General features: G+C 47.4%; 1 protein-coding gene across 1 annotated transcript in view; it reads right to left on the reverse strand.

Annotated features, from left to right (window-relative positions):
• Positions 1-770: 770 nt before the first annotated feature.
• LOC115309522 (leucine-rich repeat and immunoglobulin-like domain-containing nogo receptor-interacting protein 3) overlaps positions 771-17,613 on the reverse strand; it is a 109,154-nt gene continuing 92,311 nt past the window's right edge. Inside the window, exons 3-4 of the mRNA XM_040220731.3 lie at positions 9,832-10,142; positions 771-6,172 (exon numbers count right to left, since the gene is read on the reverse strand). Coding sequence (XP_040076665.1) covers positions 4,328-6,172; positions 9,832-10,008 — 2,022 coding nt within the window. The 5' untranslated portion in view covers positions 10,009-10,142 and the 3' untranslated portion in view covers positions 771-4,327. The remainder of the gene's footprint in view (positions 6,173-9,831; positions 10,143-17,613) is intronic.

Consider the following 17,613-nt stretch of genomic DNA (forward strand, 5'->3'; position numbering starts at 1 on the left):
GGTGCCTTTGCTCTTTCGGAAGCTTCCTATGGTCTCTAAAAGTTACTTATTCATATTCGTTTGAAGTGCAAAAAAAAAAAAAAAAAAGATTAATAAGTAACTTTTAGAGCCCAAAGGAAGCTCCAGAAAAAGCGTAAGCAGTCGTGATAGACCTGTGCGTCCAATCATTCACAAATCACGGCCGTATGCAGAAAAGGGCTTCTGGCCAGTGTCATTTTCAACGTTTGTATGCATGGCGCGAGCTTTGTTTGCTTTCCAAAGCGACGAACCCGCGCGCGCCGTGCAGGGAAGATGACAAGCACGGCTGTATACTATTCTCATCCCAGAATTGTGAAAACAAAGGGCTTCTGGTCACAACAATACCCAGTATTCGTAGGTGCTCTGCTCGCTTTCAGAATCAACGAACAGGCGTGTGGTGGGCTGTGATTTTGTAAACATTAGAACGGTGTACAAGCATCTGTCAGTGTCTACTCTCAAGCGATAATTTAGAGTAAAAAAATTAAAAAGAAACGAAAAGGAAACGAGGTACACACCTTCGGTGTCTTATCAAAACTCAATCAATGCTTTCTTTTCAGCCTTTTTGAAATTCTTCTTTTTTTTCCCAAATTAATTTTTTTTTCTTCCCAAGATGAGCGAGCGTCGTGGTTACAAATCCACAACCCATACGCGTGCAATCTCGTGCATTCCTGAAACCAAGGTTTGTGTACAGCGAATTTCACTCATCGAGTGATGAGCGGGTGAATAGCCCTCAAGCGTAGACTACACATGACTGCATGGAACATTCCTGTTTTGGTTTTATTCAAGTCCATTGTTCAATATGTATAATATTTACACACACAAACATTTACATCTCGTCACATTTTCACACGTCTTTTTGAGCTGCTCGCCAGGCGGTCTCTTAAGAAGGTGCGATAAAAAGCCGGAAAGGAGGAAGAAAGAGGAGAGACTCCCTCCCTTTGCACCCATGGCCCGGTTCGGCTTAGTACAGTCTCCATCTTTATGTATGTGTGTGTCTTATATTTTTCACCTGCAAGAAATCTACACGCTGGCTAAGGCACATCATCATCTTGTTTGTTTTCTTGCAGGAAAGGAACGAAGGGAGACACAACAACCTCAAGTAACCACCGCCGTTTTCTTTGTTTTTTTTTTTGCTTGCCAATGTACGCGGTAGAAACACTTCGGCCTGTAACTCACGGGGGAATACTTGGGGACTTGGTGCAGCGACATTTGAGACCCCATTCCCGGCTTCATCTTTTGATCTCGGCGACTTTTGAAAGCAAATGGCACAAACTCAGCGTAGACGTCTCAAGGTGTTTGGCAATAGACAAAACGTTTTAGGTTTCGTCGAATGGGAATGGTGCGACTCACTTGAATTTCGGCCAGAACGATCCGATGGTGCCGATCAAGCAGCACCAAAGTGCGTCGTCAAGGCCCTCGTTGTCTTTGTGCTATCACCGGACGAACCAGTCAGGCACGTTGCGAGATTGATTTGGTCGGTGAGAGCGGACGTCCAAAAAGCCCCGTGACAATGCACTGTTGGTGCTGCTTATTGATTGGCTCCATCGGGTCACAGCGTCGGCTGAGGTCGCACTTAAAGCGAAGCGGAGTGCAATAAGACGTCTAAATTTGCGGTCGGCTGTTCTGCAATAGTGCCATTTGCTTCCGCTTCCGCCCGTGTGTTTCGCAGGTTGTTGACGATGAGGTTGTGCCGTATAGATGGGAGAGTCACTTCGCGGGCGTGGAGAAACAAATCTGCCGCATCCGCTAGGTCTGGAAAACCAGGCAAACACAAGTCGGGACGCGACAACTTTCAGCTATTCTACCACGCGGTGCGGGTGCGATGACAGGGTGTGGTGATGCAAAAGTTTGAGATCGGTGGCCGAATGAAATGGCCTACGACCATGTAAGACATGGCCACCAACGTTGACGTCGCGCGCTGGCCTTGTCTTCGCGGTAAAGTTTCTCCGACCCGTGATTTTTTTCCCGGTTGTAAGTGTGATGTCTAGAAAACTAACTCAGCGCTCTAGCTGGCGTCACCCTTTTTTTGGCTATTAACGGCTTCATTCGCCAATAAGGACGTCACAGCTAACGCCACGTGAAGTAATTCCTGAACTTAACGAGACTGGTTGCATACAGAAGTTAATGTGAACCAGTCATCACGCTTCGAGTGAACTAAAAAACCTCGAACTATGCTTACAATTATGCAAAATTGTGATGCCTAACACTTCTCTGAAGACCTCAGCCTCAGGGCTGATCCGGACGCAGAAATTAAGTATAGCTGCTCGATATCATATGTAATTCAATTTGCTGGTGTTTTAACGGGGGTGTAATTGATAACAATGTGCTACTTGACAATGCACTCTGACTGTTTGATTCGCAACGACAGTGACCGCAATCACCGCTCAGGTACACATTTGTTCCGCCTATCGGCCGATGGTTTGAAGACAATAAGTCACGATTTTGCTCAGAAGAGACTAGTGTCCTTCATTTGAAGTAAAGTAGCCGCTACTTTTAACCTCAAAAGTCTTATGGCAAATGCTTGCTTGCACTATTCAATGATAAGTCAGAAATATAAAAGTAAGCAGGCTCCTGACTATCTTCTGACTTCCCTGGTGAAAATAATGACTTTGGGTAAATCAGTATAGTACGACACACGTAGATGTCAGTTAATGTTAATGCGTTAAACATATCTTCTGTTAAAAAGCTACCATGACACGTGTGTCAACACCATCAGGTAAGTGCCTGTAGAAAGTATTTGACAAACCCACATATTTGTCTTTATCTGGGTCAAGTATTAAACACAAAGCGGCAAACAACATCTGAAAAGTTAGATTTCGTGGGTGCTAGCTCGCAAAAGCCAAAGATTAACTAAAAAACGTAGCTGCTTTGTTATCCTTATCTGGAACGGGTTCGCAAATATTATCCTGTTTTTTTTAAAAGAGTTTGCAAATGTTGTTTTCAGGTGTTGTCACCTGAAAAAGGTGGCAAATGAATTTGTGATGTGAAAGGGGTTCGTGAAAAGCCGTGTTAGGGTTGTAATGAGCGGCTATTGTACATAACAGGGAGCTCATGAATCCAAAGTTGCAATTAGCCTAGTGGCACATGTACTATAGTCTTCCAATATCCTTATTTGCAGAGCTGATCTTACACATACATTTTGTTTCCGCACCTGAAAGAAATAAGCTTATGATTTCTAAAAATGCTAAATGTGAAGTGAGAAACGTTAAAAGAAATTCAATTGAAATGTTTCTCTAGTGGTATCACGAAGTGTTCTCATACTTCCCTTAAACATGTAATCCCTGTTAATGGCATTAGCCAAAGACAACAACAATGTTACCAGCGTCCGCGTTTTCGCTCTTGTCGCGTTTCAAGGCGCCACTTTGAACGGTAAAAATGAAAGCGGTGAGTTCCACGCCTGCGATGCAAATTAAGCTGATTTGTCTTAGAACTGCGCAGACGCAAGACATGTCGTAGCACTGCCCAGGTACAAGCGCCAGGCTGCTCGGTGTGAAACTGCTAACTCTCTTGGGCCTCTGAAACACTTTGAACAATGTCTCTAAAACCCACCAGTTTTGCCGCATTCTAAAGTAAGACTAGGTGTTCCGTGCAATTTTTGCAACGCGCTTCCTAGAGCCATGCGAAGTGGGTTCGTTTCTGTCGTGACCAGTCGTGCATCAACGATCCCCCACTTCCTTCTTGCTTGGCAATGGTCGGAACCTAAGCTATTTGAAAGCTACAAAATGCGACATGACACAATCTGTATATCTGCAAAACACAAATTGTAATAAAAACAGAATGAGGGAGGGGAAACATACAACGGAAATCGCAAGAGATACCTATTGGAACTTTTTCACGCCCCCGAACCAACCACACGCAAGAAAAGACCCTTCATAAACAGAGTGGTTGATCAGGGAGAACCATGTTGACACAAGACAGACGCTTGGAAGCGATTAGAGTCAAGTTTAAAAACAACAACAATGCGATGGTGTCTCTTTGCAGATTCTCTCCTGGACTCTGTCGCAAAGCTAACACCATGATGCTCGAATTTGTTCCAACGCACAAGGATCCTTCTAGACACGTAGTTATAGGCCCAGCTTTTCCGCTCGAAGCGCAGCACGATGGCACTGGGTTTTGTCGCACTCACTCTCGGTGTAGCTCTGTGGTATTGGTCTTTGACGACCTCACTCTAGGCCAAGTTGCGGCACTGGTATCAAGACCTAACCATACAGCACGGATGAAGACGTGTCGTCGCGAATCCCCACTCGCCAAGCACGTCAGGCCCACGTTGAGTACATGAGACACAGGTTACCGGAAGTCACACCTGCGACTAGACCTCGGTTCCGTCCGTGGGTGCCTCGGGGATGCTGGGCGGGTATCCCTGAGGCGTACCGGCGGTACGGTAGTACGCCGACGGGTGGTCGTAAGGGTTCCACCGTTGCGACGGCGGTGACGGGGACGGCTTCTGTCCCGTGGCTGCCCCGATCTGATCGATCAAGTCCGGTCCCCTAGCCTCCAAGTCCCTTACTCGTAGCGTCTCGAGGCCGCCGTAGAGCGGCCCGTCCATCGCAGGGCCATCGGGTCTCTCGACGATGGGACGTCGGTCCCCCTTGACGCGCCGCAGTGTGTCTGTGAGTTCACCGTGGAGCCTGAGGTGAAGATCATCGGCCGGTACAATGGGCATGGGTACCGGAATCGGGCTTCGGGCGAGAGACCTTCGGTCGATGGTGCCTGTCCGCGAAGGCACGGACGAGAGGACGGACTCGTCCGTCGAGTAGTCCTGGTCTTTGACCACCCAGACGCCTGACGAGGACTCGACGCAGAGGCCGATAGGGTCTAATGGCTCAAGCTCGGATGGGAGACCCTGGTAGCTGTTGGTCATGAGCAGCCGTGGCGGCTTCTGTATCGGGTTCACCAGAAGCTTCACTTCTGCAGCGTCGCTCGAAGAGTTCTGCTGCTGCTGTTTGTTGCTGTGCAGCGACTTGTGGTTTGACGATGCCTCGCTACGTTTGGCCTTACGCACACCTTGCGGACCCCTACGGCGGCCCCTGCGGCGGCAGAGCCATAGGGCAATGCCGAATACCATCAAGACAGCCAGCGCACCCACCAGGATCCCGATGACCATTCCCAGCACGGGGTTCTCGTTGTACGGGCGCTGCTGGAGCTCTGTGGATTCGCGAACGCGCTCCGTCATCTCGACCTCAGCCGTGCCGCCGGCCGAAGCACGCACCTCCGTGGGGCGCCGGTTGACCGCGAGTGTGAAGTTGCGTACCAGGCGACCAGCTGCATTCTGAGCGACGCACGCGTACGTGCCAGCGCTGGGTTCTTGCACGAAGCTAAGCGTGAGCCAAGACAGCCGCTCGTGGTCGCCGGCATCTTGCTGCGTGATGAGAAACGTCGGCTGCCCCGGGGCAGAGTCTTCTGTCCGGTTTGCGACAGGCTTCTCCTTCCAGAGCCAACTGAGCTCTGCTAGGGGGTCGGCGCGCACGCGGCACTCGAGCGTGACGTTATTAAGCTCTTGGACAACTATAGAGTCCGGCGTACCGGTGCTGGTGTTGAGGAATGTTGGAGGACAAGCCATATCCGCTGGGGAAAGACTCTTCCAGGGCTTGCCGTTGAGCCTCGTCGGCTTGTGGCACGTGGGAGAGTAGAGGGACACGTTGTTCCTGTCCAACCAGGACCGAAAGGCTCTGAGCTCGCAGTCACACCGCCACTCATTTCCGTCCAAGGCGACGCCGTGGAGGGCCTGAAAGGGCGCCATGGCCCTTCCAGGAAGTGTCTGTAGCATGTTAAAGTCGAGCTTGAGGACACGAAGCTTGGTGAGGCCCTCGAACGCGCGCACGGACACTGTCTCGATGCGGCAGCCCGACATCTCGAGGGCCGAGAGTTCGCTCAGCTCGGCGAAAGACATGTCGGCCAAGAGGGTGATGGGGTTTCCGCTCAAGATGAGGTTGCGGAGGTTCCGGGCGTGGCTCAGCGCAGCTGTGGGCACGGCCAACAGTTTGTTCTCGGCAAGGTCCAGCTCAATCAGGTTGGTCACTTTGAAGAGGGCGGTGTCGTCGATGTGGCTCAACTCGCAGCGGGACAGGTAGAGCTTCTGGATGTTCACCAGGCCTACAGTGGAGAAGGCTCGCTTGGGTAGTGCTTGGATTAAGTTGTGGGTCAGGTTGAGGACCTGCAATGGCGGGAGAGAGAGAGAATTAATAATGCGTAAGAATGGGCGAGTTCATAATTTGAAGCGTCTAATGTGCACTGACAAAAAAAGGGATTGGTAAACACAGCTAATTGACTTGGCCCCACCCGTTAGTGTTCTTAAAGGTTCCAATGCTAAAAGGAGAAACAACAACGGACAGACGAGCGCAGCACACTGAGTCCTCTTTTTTATATTTTTGTGTACTTACTAATTTACAACCGTGAACCAACAAGCCAAATACACCCTCTTTTTGGTAATTGCTCCGACCACAATATTTTCCATTTTGTGCTGAGCAACTACAAAAGCGTATCGTCTGCATTATACCAAATTGGTTATATACAACATCCGAAAGCGACAACAGCGACAACAACACATCGGCGATGACTCCCATGGAGTCATCGCCGATGTGACGCAGCACACGGCAGCGAAGAACGGTTTCCGCGCGCCGTGGCTGATTTCGGTCAATGCCCGGTGACGGTCTACGAACACTGGCGTGGCATCGAGATCACCTGCGGCCTACAAAAGACAGTAATAGCCACTGTTTCGCTGGGGCGTGGAACCGGTCAGTGGCGCTCAGGCAGAGGCGCTCAGGCAGTGGCGCTCAGGCAGTTTCTTCTGTTCACATAAGTTAGAGAATCGATGCCTTGCAGAACGTTTACTGAATTCCAAAACTGCTCCTACAAATTTAGAGGCAATAGTGACAGGGTGCAAAAAGAGCTGCGAAAACCAACAGAATAGGGAGTTTTAGTAGATCGTGTTTCCCCCTCCGCTAGCCCTCCGCTACGACAAAACCACCACTGCGCCTGCGCACCGATAGCCTTGGCTGTAGAGATCCGGGTAGCGGAGGGGCTTAGCAGAGGGGAAAACACGGTCTACTAAAACTCGCTAATGTCACGCAGTCCTTCGGGTCAGCGATTGATGACCTTTAGAATCGCAGTAGGCGGTGTAATCTTTAATTTTACGGTGACGTAAATGCTCGAGAATCTTGGTCGGTATCAGAATCACTTGTACAAGAACCGTGCGATACGAGGCTTAGTGTAACACCGACAACAACTGAGAGAGCTCATAGGATAGAAAAGTTCCGACCAGACAGGAATCGACCCCTGACTGCAAGTTTTGCGTAGTTTAAAGAGAAGCAAACCGTCCTAGGGAACGCCAAGAAATTGAAAGGGTCCGGTATCAGTATTCGCGGTGACAAGCTCGTAAGGGGCGCCTGTGTTTTGCGCACTATGGGTAGTGCACGTGGTACCCACGCGGAAGTACGTATTTTCATAGTGCATAAAAGCTTGGTGTTGCACGTGCTTGCACCTGCAGAGGAAGTATCTTCACTCTGGGTTGTGAAAAAATTTTACCAGGCAGTGATACCCAAACTTCTCACCGCGAATATCTGTGGATTTCTCTGCAGCGATAAGGAAGAAAAGACGGCATTTATGGGATTTTGTGAAGCGTGATGGGTCTTTATCTTTATGACGGAAAGCATACTTTTGATGACGACATCAACCAGGTAGTGCAGTTCAAGCGACCATGCCATGACTAGCCCACAACCATCACCTTTCTTGTCACTAATTGTCGTAGCATTAAAAATAAGATTGATGATCTTTCTAGCCTCATGGACACGGTTAAACCATCGGTTGTTACCGGCACAGGATCATGACAAGTTGAAGAGGCAACAAATCGGGAGGTGTTTCCTTATCACTTTACATGCTACAGGAAAGATAGATATACACATGGCGGAGGTGTGTTTATCCTCGCAGACCAGTGCATTTCTTCGAGTACAATTGGAGTTGATGAGGGCTCGTACGAAGCGGTATGGTGCCAGTTAAGACTTCGCGATGGTAAAGCCCAGTCGGTATGTTCTTTTTACCGGCCACCCGCAAGTTCTGTTGGTATATTATCAAAATTCCCAATGATGGCCAAAACAATTATATCTGATGGTATGGTTATAGGAGGCGATTTTAATTTTCCGTGTCTAAACTGGCACCAGCAAGAAGTATTTTCTGGAGAAACCCGTGGACTAACTCCAGAAATAACAAATTATATGAATTTGTCCAAGCTGACTCGAACTCTGTTAGAACCCACTAGAGGGGGTGAGGCTCTACAAGAAGTTAGGTGAGTACATCACATCCTCGTTGAGCTGGCATCGGCATCTAGATTTTACCGTAGCAAAAACATCCAAATCTTTGGGTTTTTTGCCCCGAAACAATCGTAACTTTCCACAGGTTAAGCGAGAACTATTATATAAAACAAACGTGGAACCTATATTAGAATATGCCTGCACAGTGTGGGACCCCCCCCCCCCCCCCCCCCCAAACCTAGTCTAGATAAAAGTAAATTAGAAAAAGTTCGAAACCTAGAGGCTAGGTATGTTTTATGGAAATCTTTAAAAAATAGAAAGTTTAGTGCAACGCGCTCAAGAGGAAAGTTAAAATGGAATAAACTGGAACGCCGCAGAGCAAGGCTTCGTTTGAAGTTTTCCGCTGTAACTTTCACTCGCAGACTGGCATCCCACGTGAAACCTACCTGTTTCACCAGACTACCTACACGCGCGTGTGGATCATAATCATACAGTGCCTGAATAATAGTGCAATAGTGTAGCCCCTAAGAGTTTTTTTTTTTCCAAGAAGACTGACAGCGGAACAAAGTGCCCTCTGCTGTTGTCTCAGTTTAATCAAACGATGCATTTTACTCTGCTTTAGAAACGGTACGCTCATTTAATTGTTATGATTGAGTAAAAGATAAATCCCAGGCAGAAGTTCACGCAGTAGATTACAATTATTCGGAGGGATAGGGTCTCTTGTAGCGTTTATTTGTTTTCAATATCGTGAAGTGTGATGGCGTGCGTTGAGTGACGCGAAATCAGAATGGTGCTTTGGATGTCGCGAGAGGTATCGTAGTACTTTTGATCTTGTGAGGTTTTAAGATGTAGTTGAAGATTTTTACCTGGTAATTTGTTTTCTTTTATGTGTGTATCCCCCCCCCCCCTCCCCGCTATAATACCACAAGGCGCTGCGGGTGCTGAATGAATAAATGAATTTTAATAAATCAATGGTTCATTAACAATTTCAGGAGGTATTTTTTGCAGTCTCGATTAAGCTAGAAATGTTTCTATAAGCAAAAACGAAATGAATGAAATACCTCAACACCTTAACTCCTATTTCTTTTAATAATCTCTTTAGACGCTATGATTATGTAATGTATGAATCAAAACACAAACATTGCATTATTTGTGGGGGCTCTAAATGCCAGATGTAACTAGTATCGTTTTAATCCTTGAAACTCATCAAACCACCAGTAGCAGAAACGTTACACCGACAACAATCGTCACGTGAAACAATCGTGTCATCGAGGCAAGATTCCGCGTGCAACCACCTGGTACTATAAACGCTACGTACTTAATAAAAACAAGACTTAACTAATCGTATGCCACTTAGTGAGGGGACAAGAACGCTACATCGTTCCTTTAAACTTCGCTGTAGAAATATCTGAGAGGGCGCCATTTGGAGACTATTGTCGATGTCCGTGTACAGGGCGGACTGGGCTTTGTCCTACAAAAGCTGCGAGTTTGATAAATAACTTAATTAACCGTATCGACTTAGTGAGGAGACAAAACTTCGCCGTAGACATTTCTGCCAGAGCATCACCTGTAGACGCTCGTCGATACCCGTGGGCAGGGAGGACAGTCCTTGGAGCATGCACTCCGCAGTCATTTTCCCGTTCCGCCAGATGCACTTGCACCGGTCGCTGCACTGGAAGCACAGCGAACCGGACAGCTGGCCAAGGGTGACCAGCAGGCACAGCAGGAGCCTGGTGCAACGCATGCCTGCAGCGCTGGCCACGAGGTGGCCCTGCCTCACGGCTGGCGAGACATGGCCTCGGCTAGCGACGAAGCACTTCCGGTTCCGGCCTGGCCGGTGTCGTCGTCATAACTGCCCGCTGTGTCGCCGCTGGTGACCTGCGGCAGAGAGTGAGAGTCCGGTTTAGCCCAGACACCAGCGGCGGGAGAGCAACATGGCTGACCTTCTCGCGAGATCCGGAAATACAACTGGATTAGACCGAGCTATACGGTAATAAACCGAGGGAGAGGAGGAGCCTGCGTTGACGTCGAAGCACCGAGCTCTGATTGGGAGGATAGAGGCGCAAAGGTGCTTGTCTCTCCCCACTGTCTCGCTCCAACCAAAGCAAACAAGCGCGTCGTTTGCTCCTCGCGCAGGGTCTGGCAATCGGCGTTCGTACGCCAGATCCCCCGCGAGGAGTAGACTGTTGGCCGTGGACGCAATACTATTGAATGTGGAGGGATAATAAGATATTCGAGACTCAGCATGCCCTGCGCTTGTTAAGCTCTCATTGCCCTACACTCGGACTCCCTGGAAAAAAAAGTCCGGCTCCTCGCAGAACGCCACCAATATCCCCGTACATGTTTTCAATTGAGATGCATTTAGGCGCCTCTTAGGTTAGCTTTATGTTATCTTATCATTACGCACATGTTTCAAACACCGAAAAGTATATTTTCTTCCTTCAACAAGGAAATCTTATCATGTCGTTTAACACCTCAGACAGCGCAGAAGAGAATGAAGAACTTTTAGTCGAAGAAACAGACACAGAAGGGAACGTCTCAAACTCAGCTAGCTCCTTTGCTTCTCAAGCAATCTATATATGCTCACACAGCCACCCACCCACCATCTACACCGAGATCACCTTTGGTAAAAGCATTTTCACATACAGTCTCAGCCTTCCTTTTCTTCACCACAGCCTGAGGTGTTAAGCTACATGATTAGATATCACCAGCTCGCCTGCGCGCTCACAGTCTTTAAACCAAACCTCGTAAGAACTACTTGGCGCATCGCATTAGTAATGCGAGAAACTTCCTTTTTTTTTTTCTTAATCTGACAACGAGTATAGACGACACCCATAGTACGCAGATTCGACATCAGACTCAATCGGCGTCTGAGAAGACATCACCAAGGACTGGCCGTACATGACATGAGTTAGATCAGACTTTATGCGAAGGTGACTGAATCTGTACGGAACAACTTTACCTATTAGTCGCTGGTGACAAACCAAACAGTGGTTATCCTTCCAAATGAAAAGTGTACACATTCACGGCTAGGCAAAAAATAAAGGCCTTAGTGCTTTTTTATTTATTGTGTTCCTTTAATGGTATCCTCTCCCAGTGATCATGTCAAATGCTGAACCTTTGTTGCAAGAACCTGTGCACACAGATCAGCGAAGAACATTAAATATGCTTATCAAAAGGGACAGCAAACAGTTTTTATTAAGTAATTGGTGCTAAGAATAAGCCCTTCAAACGTTTGAATAGCCTGACACAGGTACCAGCATTTGTTTAAACGCTACACTTACTTAACAAAACAGAATCACTTGATGATCCGAAATATGTTGCTTTCCACTCCAATTATATTTTTTCTTCCACCAACCAAAGGTCACGTGCATGCAATTCGTTAAGCGCTTTTCTGGAGGAACCATTTAGTGAACCAGCTAAAGCAGGAGTATCTCTCGATGCGGGATAATCCGCTCACCCGGGCACGCTGGAGTGTTGCAGTACACAAGACGGATCGTCTTGTGTACTGCGAAACCCCAAGAATCACAAAATTGGAAAAACGGAACGATAAAAACTACTCCAACCAACTACCATGTGCGAAACTATCGTCCCAGAAAACTTAAGAAACGTAGAATATGACTTATGATTCCGCTTCCTGCTTTGTGATGCGTTGTTCGGCGTTCTTGTTGACTCATGCCCATTGGCTGCGGAGATATTACAGCAAGTTTTAAAGTAGCGTACGCAAAAGCTTTGCGTACGCTCTGAAATAGCGCCTAAGTCACTGGGCATGCGTGGAGCGCAAACTGCGCCCCGGATTGGTGAATGGCGACGACACGCACTCGCAAAGCAACGCTAAGGATAACGCACAACGCTTGCGTTTACTCGTATACGCAATACTAAAACCCTTCTAATCAGGTGATCGGGGCTCGGCTCGCTTTGCGTTCTTCAAGATCCCAGTGACTGTAGACGCGTCCTGGAAGAATCCTTAATGGCAATATAGCGAGGGCAAGAATGACCATCCGTTTCTCAGCCACTACTTGCTATTTCGTTAAGGGCGATGCAGATCTGTGTGCGAACCGCGCGCCTGTTCTCGCAACTCCATCCCATCAACTTCAATCATCCCGCCTCCGGGTGTTAGGCAGCGTGACGACGCGACAGCAGTGAGCTTGGCGCCTTGCTTAGGACTTTGGACGTCGTTCGAGAATACATACGAATGCCGAACGTCTGGTGTACTGTCGCGTACAATATCAACTGAATCAGTCCTTCACACTCCTTTGGCTCGCCTGCCAGTTTTCTGGAGAGATGAGGGGGGGGGGGGGGGGGGATCAATATTGTTTTGCGAGGATGAAGTCCCATACCTCTCGCTATTCGACAAAGTTAAAGATAATAGAGCTCTTCGAGTCTTCAGACGCAATTAATTAAAGACCGCATCGGGTGTTTCAGCATTGTCCGTGGGGTTACATGTTCCCCCTCTTAACTGAGACGCAGGTAAGGGCGAACAGCGGAACCTGTTTGAACACACGCACAAGCAGGTTCCGCTGCTCGTGCTTCTGATATAGTCACGGTACTCGAAGAGAAAATAAGCTCCCAGCGAGCGTGAGAACAAATTCCCGGTAGAGTTGCGCACAAACATGCCAGCTGTTGGCCCGAACCGATGGACCCTATTCGCAAGTTAATCGGTTTACTTTCCAACTCCTCTCCCCGAAACCCAATTCCCAGCTCTCCCCTAGAGACTCCGTCATGCACCGCCATCTGTGCGTTCAACCGTGCGCTGTGCAATCACGCGTCTTCCGATGTTGGTGCCATAACGCGTCCGCGAGAGATGACCGACGGAAGAGAAAGAGAGCGAGAAAGAGCGGAAGCCGATCGAGGGCGTCAGCGTTTTCCGATCAGCGTCCAAGTTCCCGTCGACGACGTGGGTCCACGTTCCGGGGAGTGCCCATGATCGAAATGCCGTCACGGCCAGGAGCAGCCGCTCTACACCGTTCATCCTCAAGCTAACAGCATGGTGGAAGCTACGAGCCCGCCGGAACAATCAACCGCCTCCCTTGCATCGCCTGGGGTACGGGCAGGGGCGTGATCACGTGACGAAAGAACGACGTACGATTGGTCCAAGGAGGACGTAGCTTCCAGCGAACTCTCAGCTTAGGGGTGAGCTGAGCATAGCGGGCTTCGAGCTTGTCGCAGAACAACGCGGAGAACCTTGTCAGGAAGGTTGTAGCGGCAAGGAATGCACGTTGCGAATGCCAGCGACACGTCACAGTTGGTTCGATGACTGTTGTTATTTTTGATGGACTTCTGTCGAAACATCGCTCATGACCACTAGGCCAGCGATTAGCCCACTTTGCTCGAGGACTTTGAAGAACGCGCAATTGGCGGCCTTGCCGAGTTTAAACGCGATAAAGAGTATCGCGAACATTAGGAGCGTAAACCATGCTTAAGACACTCTGATTCGTACAGAGCTTCGCCTCACCTTAAAGGCACTGGGTAAGTCCTATACACCCGATGCATATTGAGCAACATATCTCTCCGTAATTAATAGGAGTATTCCTGTTAAATCTATTTATCTCTCTCTCTCTCTCTCTCTCTCTCTCTATATATATATATATATATATATATATATATATATATATATATATATATATATATAATCATTTTGTTCCAAATGTTGCGCTATTTCTACTAGACTAGAATTAATCAAATCTGTTAGGTGAATATTTTTAATTCTAGTGAAGTACTTTTCAGCACCTATGCAGGTGGCAGGAATAAAAAAAACTCAACGCTCTATGTTGGGGGGTTAAGGAAATAATGGCATCTATGTAATGAAAGACACCGTTTTGAGATAATTGAGTTTAAAGAAAAAAGACGGGTGAATAATTAACAAATTATCGCTGGCACCAACACCCTCGGAGTCATTTCTTCCATAGCCGCGTGCTTCGTAGTCAATGTCAGAGTCGTGCCTTTGCTTTTCGGCCTGTCACTTGGCTTGCCGGGCCTCTTTTGTGACCTCTTGTGTGGTTCAGACGGCAGAGTACATTCGAGTGACGTAAACTTTCCTCGGCCACTTGATGGTGTTCCACCCAGGGTTGAATCCACACGACTTCAAAATATTGGCTCGTACGATGCTACCACCATTAAATAAAAGAACTGAATCTAATATTGACCTTTCGTCGTTCAAAAACAAAGGCGCTTGAAAGTGCAAAACCTTTTGAAATTGTCTCGATTAAAAAAAAAAGAAATAAAAAAAGCCTTTACAGTAGTTGCAAGATCATTTTTAGGATGTAGCTCGTTCCGAAAATGTTTTTAAATATGGTGGAATTTTTGTTTAATTTATTGATAAACAAAAAGGACAGTGTCCCGAAAGGGGGCGTGTCCACCCGCTACTTGCTTTCGGTAAAAGTGTTTTTCAGCCCGAACCATAATCGTCTAATACCCCATTCACACGACTGTAAAGGTAGCTTTAGCTAAGGGACCTTAATTCTCTGCGGCCGATCCATTACTTCGGCCGTTTTTTGAGCTACCTAAACAAACTGCATTTTCTGACTACCCGGACTTCAATCGTCATGGTACGCTAGCTATTTTCTCGAAATTCAAAATAGCAATTGAGAAAACCGTAAATAAAGATGATGCCGAAACCAGCATTCAAATTTTCGCGCGCTCTTCAGTGGTGTGACGTCACACATGGTACAGACTTGCAGGTCGTGCATGTAGTCTTAAACAGAGTATGTCGAGTGTTTTTTGCGTGCTTCTCAGCAAATCAGTTACCAAAACATTCTTTTCCCACAGTCAAACGTCTTGTAATCAGTTGGGAAGATGGCTTACTGCCCACTTTGTACCATTTCTGTCGCCACACTTCAATGTTGCCAGTAGGGGCTCCCAGTTTGAGAAACGCGATGAAAACAAAATTGGAAAATTCAATAACTTCGCGAATCTTTTTTTCTTTTCACACAAAACTTGGGGAACTCGTAGAGCCATGTCCATCGGTGTTTTAAGCCAATTTTGAGGCAAATCAGCGACCATGAAAAAATCGCCGGAGTGCCCCTTTAACGATCTTCCGCGCGTGACGTGTGCTCGCGACCCAGGAGCGTGGCTTGATTCGCCGATAGCAAAGGGACCTACGTTAAAGGTACCTTTATGTCAACCGTGTGAATGGGGTATTTGAAAAGTGTGACAATGGAACGTGCGCAAAAAGAAATTACCTTTTCAAGTTGCAAAAAATAAAATGATTTCTTTTTTCTTAATTTGTGACCTTAATAACTACAAACTGTAAATACTATACAGACGCGAGCCACCTGTGGCTGATTGTGCTTCAGGTGTAAGGGAGCTCGTGCAGAGGAGCCACCAGTCAAAGCAGCCCACCGAGTTTGCAGTATTTGTGGTTAGTTAAGGCGACACGAAGGATAAAGCTGAAACTCAGATGATGAGGTTATTGTCTGTAAACCATTTGACAAACCGAGAAATAATAAATACATACTAAAACACGAGACCGAGTTTACTAAAACCCGTCTCGGGTTTTAACATGTAGATTAGCAACGAGCTCGCCTGCTTAATAACGTTGTCTCTAGATAATAGAGATTTTAAGAGACCGCAGTAATAACAATAGCACACAGAATGTTTCCGCCCATCCCTTGTGTGGGTGTACATCATACAGCCAACATGTAATACATGTATGTGTTCTTTGTAAACCTACGAAGCTGGTTAGCAGATACAGCCTTTTATCCTCCAACAACATTTTAAAACCCTCTTAAATCATTTCTATTTTTTGGAACGTGCGTATAATGTCACTTCCATCTAAATCTCGTCTAGATCCCACCTTAGTCGCCACACTAGATGTAGAGGAGCAATCTGTCAGCGCAATTACTATACTTCGTTCACTCCTAAGCTGCCAGTGCGGTGGAAGCTAGGTGGTCAGCAGACCAATCAGCCGCCTCCCTTTTCATCACCTGACTTCCTCCGCGCTGGGGTATGGGCGGCGAGCGTGATCACGTGGCGAAGAATAGACGCATCACTGATCCAACGAGCCCGTAGCTTCCACCGGAATGGCAGCTTAGGGATGAACGGGGGCATAATTCACGTTGCTTTTGGCCACGCGTTTGGTTCTTATAAAGGTATTCACAAGAGGGAGAAATCCCGGGGATTTCTCCCCGGCACGCGCATCCCACGACGAAAACGTCAGGCTTTGCGATGTGCAAAAGCCTCGCGTTTTCACCTCGTGATGCGCGCGTGCCGGGGAGAAATCCCCGGGATTTCTCCCTCGTGTGAATACCCCTAACGAACATACTGAATGGCAAGCTGAATTAACTAGTGTTTTGTTTAGTGAACTCTTTTTTCGCCGCACTAGTCAGCGCTTACACGTGGAGGTTGATCTGAAAAGCCCATGTAAGAGATGTAGGATTGTATCTTTCACTACCATACAAATACTTGCTTTTGGATAGAGTTTTTCAGTGATGAGAAAACAGAAAAGACTATCAATATTTTGTTTATAGAACGAAAAGCGCGTGCGAAAAACTGCCCGACAATCGGAGTAAAACCGGAACGCGCAAAAAATGTTTGACGTTTTGTAGAAAAAACGAGCGTATGTTTTGCCTGGACACCGTAACCATAGTCTCGTTAAAGGTACATTTGCAGTTTTTGTAATGAAGATATTCCAGCGTCGTTCCGTTTGTAAAAGATAAAAAAATAAATAGTGAGTAACTACTTTTTCACATTTCGATTTTCGTGCGTTTTCTGGTTTGTTTTTTACGCATGTGTTCCCGCATTAAGTGGAGTATTCACTGCGTACAGTGCGTGCAAATAGTTGCAACTGCCAACGCCTTCTTCATCGCAGCATTGCCCATCCCCACATCGTAAAAAAAAATCGAATCGATTTTCCTCAGAAGGTGCGACATGAGAAAGGGAGGTCATAGAATAAGGAAGAGAAAGACAGAGAGAAATATTTCGACAGACCGATATGCAGCCGGCGCCGGGCTTACAAGAGAAATCTCCGGCGCTCGGTCTCAAGTGACAAATGGACGGTCGCCGCCCGATAGCACGGTTGGGAACAATGGAGAGAAAAGGGGTGAAGGAACAGCGTTATCGGGATTCAGAGGAAAAGAGGGGAGGGGCGGTAGAAGGCGACACCTCCTGGAATAAAGTGGCCGCCGAGAGGGAAGCGAATAATCCCCAGACAGGGAAAAGTGGAACACAGAGGGGCAGGAGAAAAGCCGATAGAGGAGAATGGTAGGGGGACGCAACCGCCGTCGTCTCCGCCATTTGCAAGCACCCAGCTTTCAGACGCACTTGTGTTTTGTTTTCGTTTTGTTTTTTGGGGGAACACTGAGACTCGATGGAGGTGTCGAATATCAATGACCATATGGGTGTAAGGTGA

This window comes from Ixodes scapularis, unplaced genomic scaffold (assembly GCF_016920785.2).
Source record: "Ixodes scapularis isolate PalLabHiFi unplaced genomic scaffold, ASM1692078v2 PGA_scaffold13__105_contigs__length_92229423, whole genome shotgun sequence".
In the NCBI taxonomy this organism is placed as follows: domain Eukaryota; kingdom Metazoa; phylum Arthropoda; class Arachnida; order Ixodida; family Ixodidae; genus Ixodes; species Ixodes scapularis.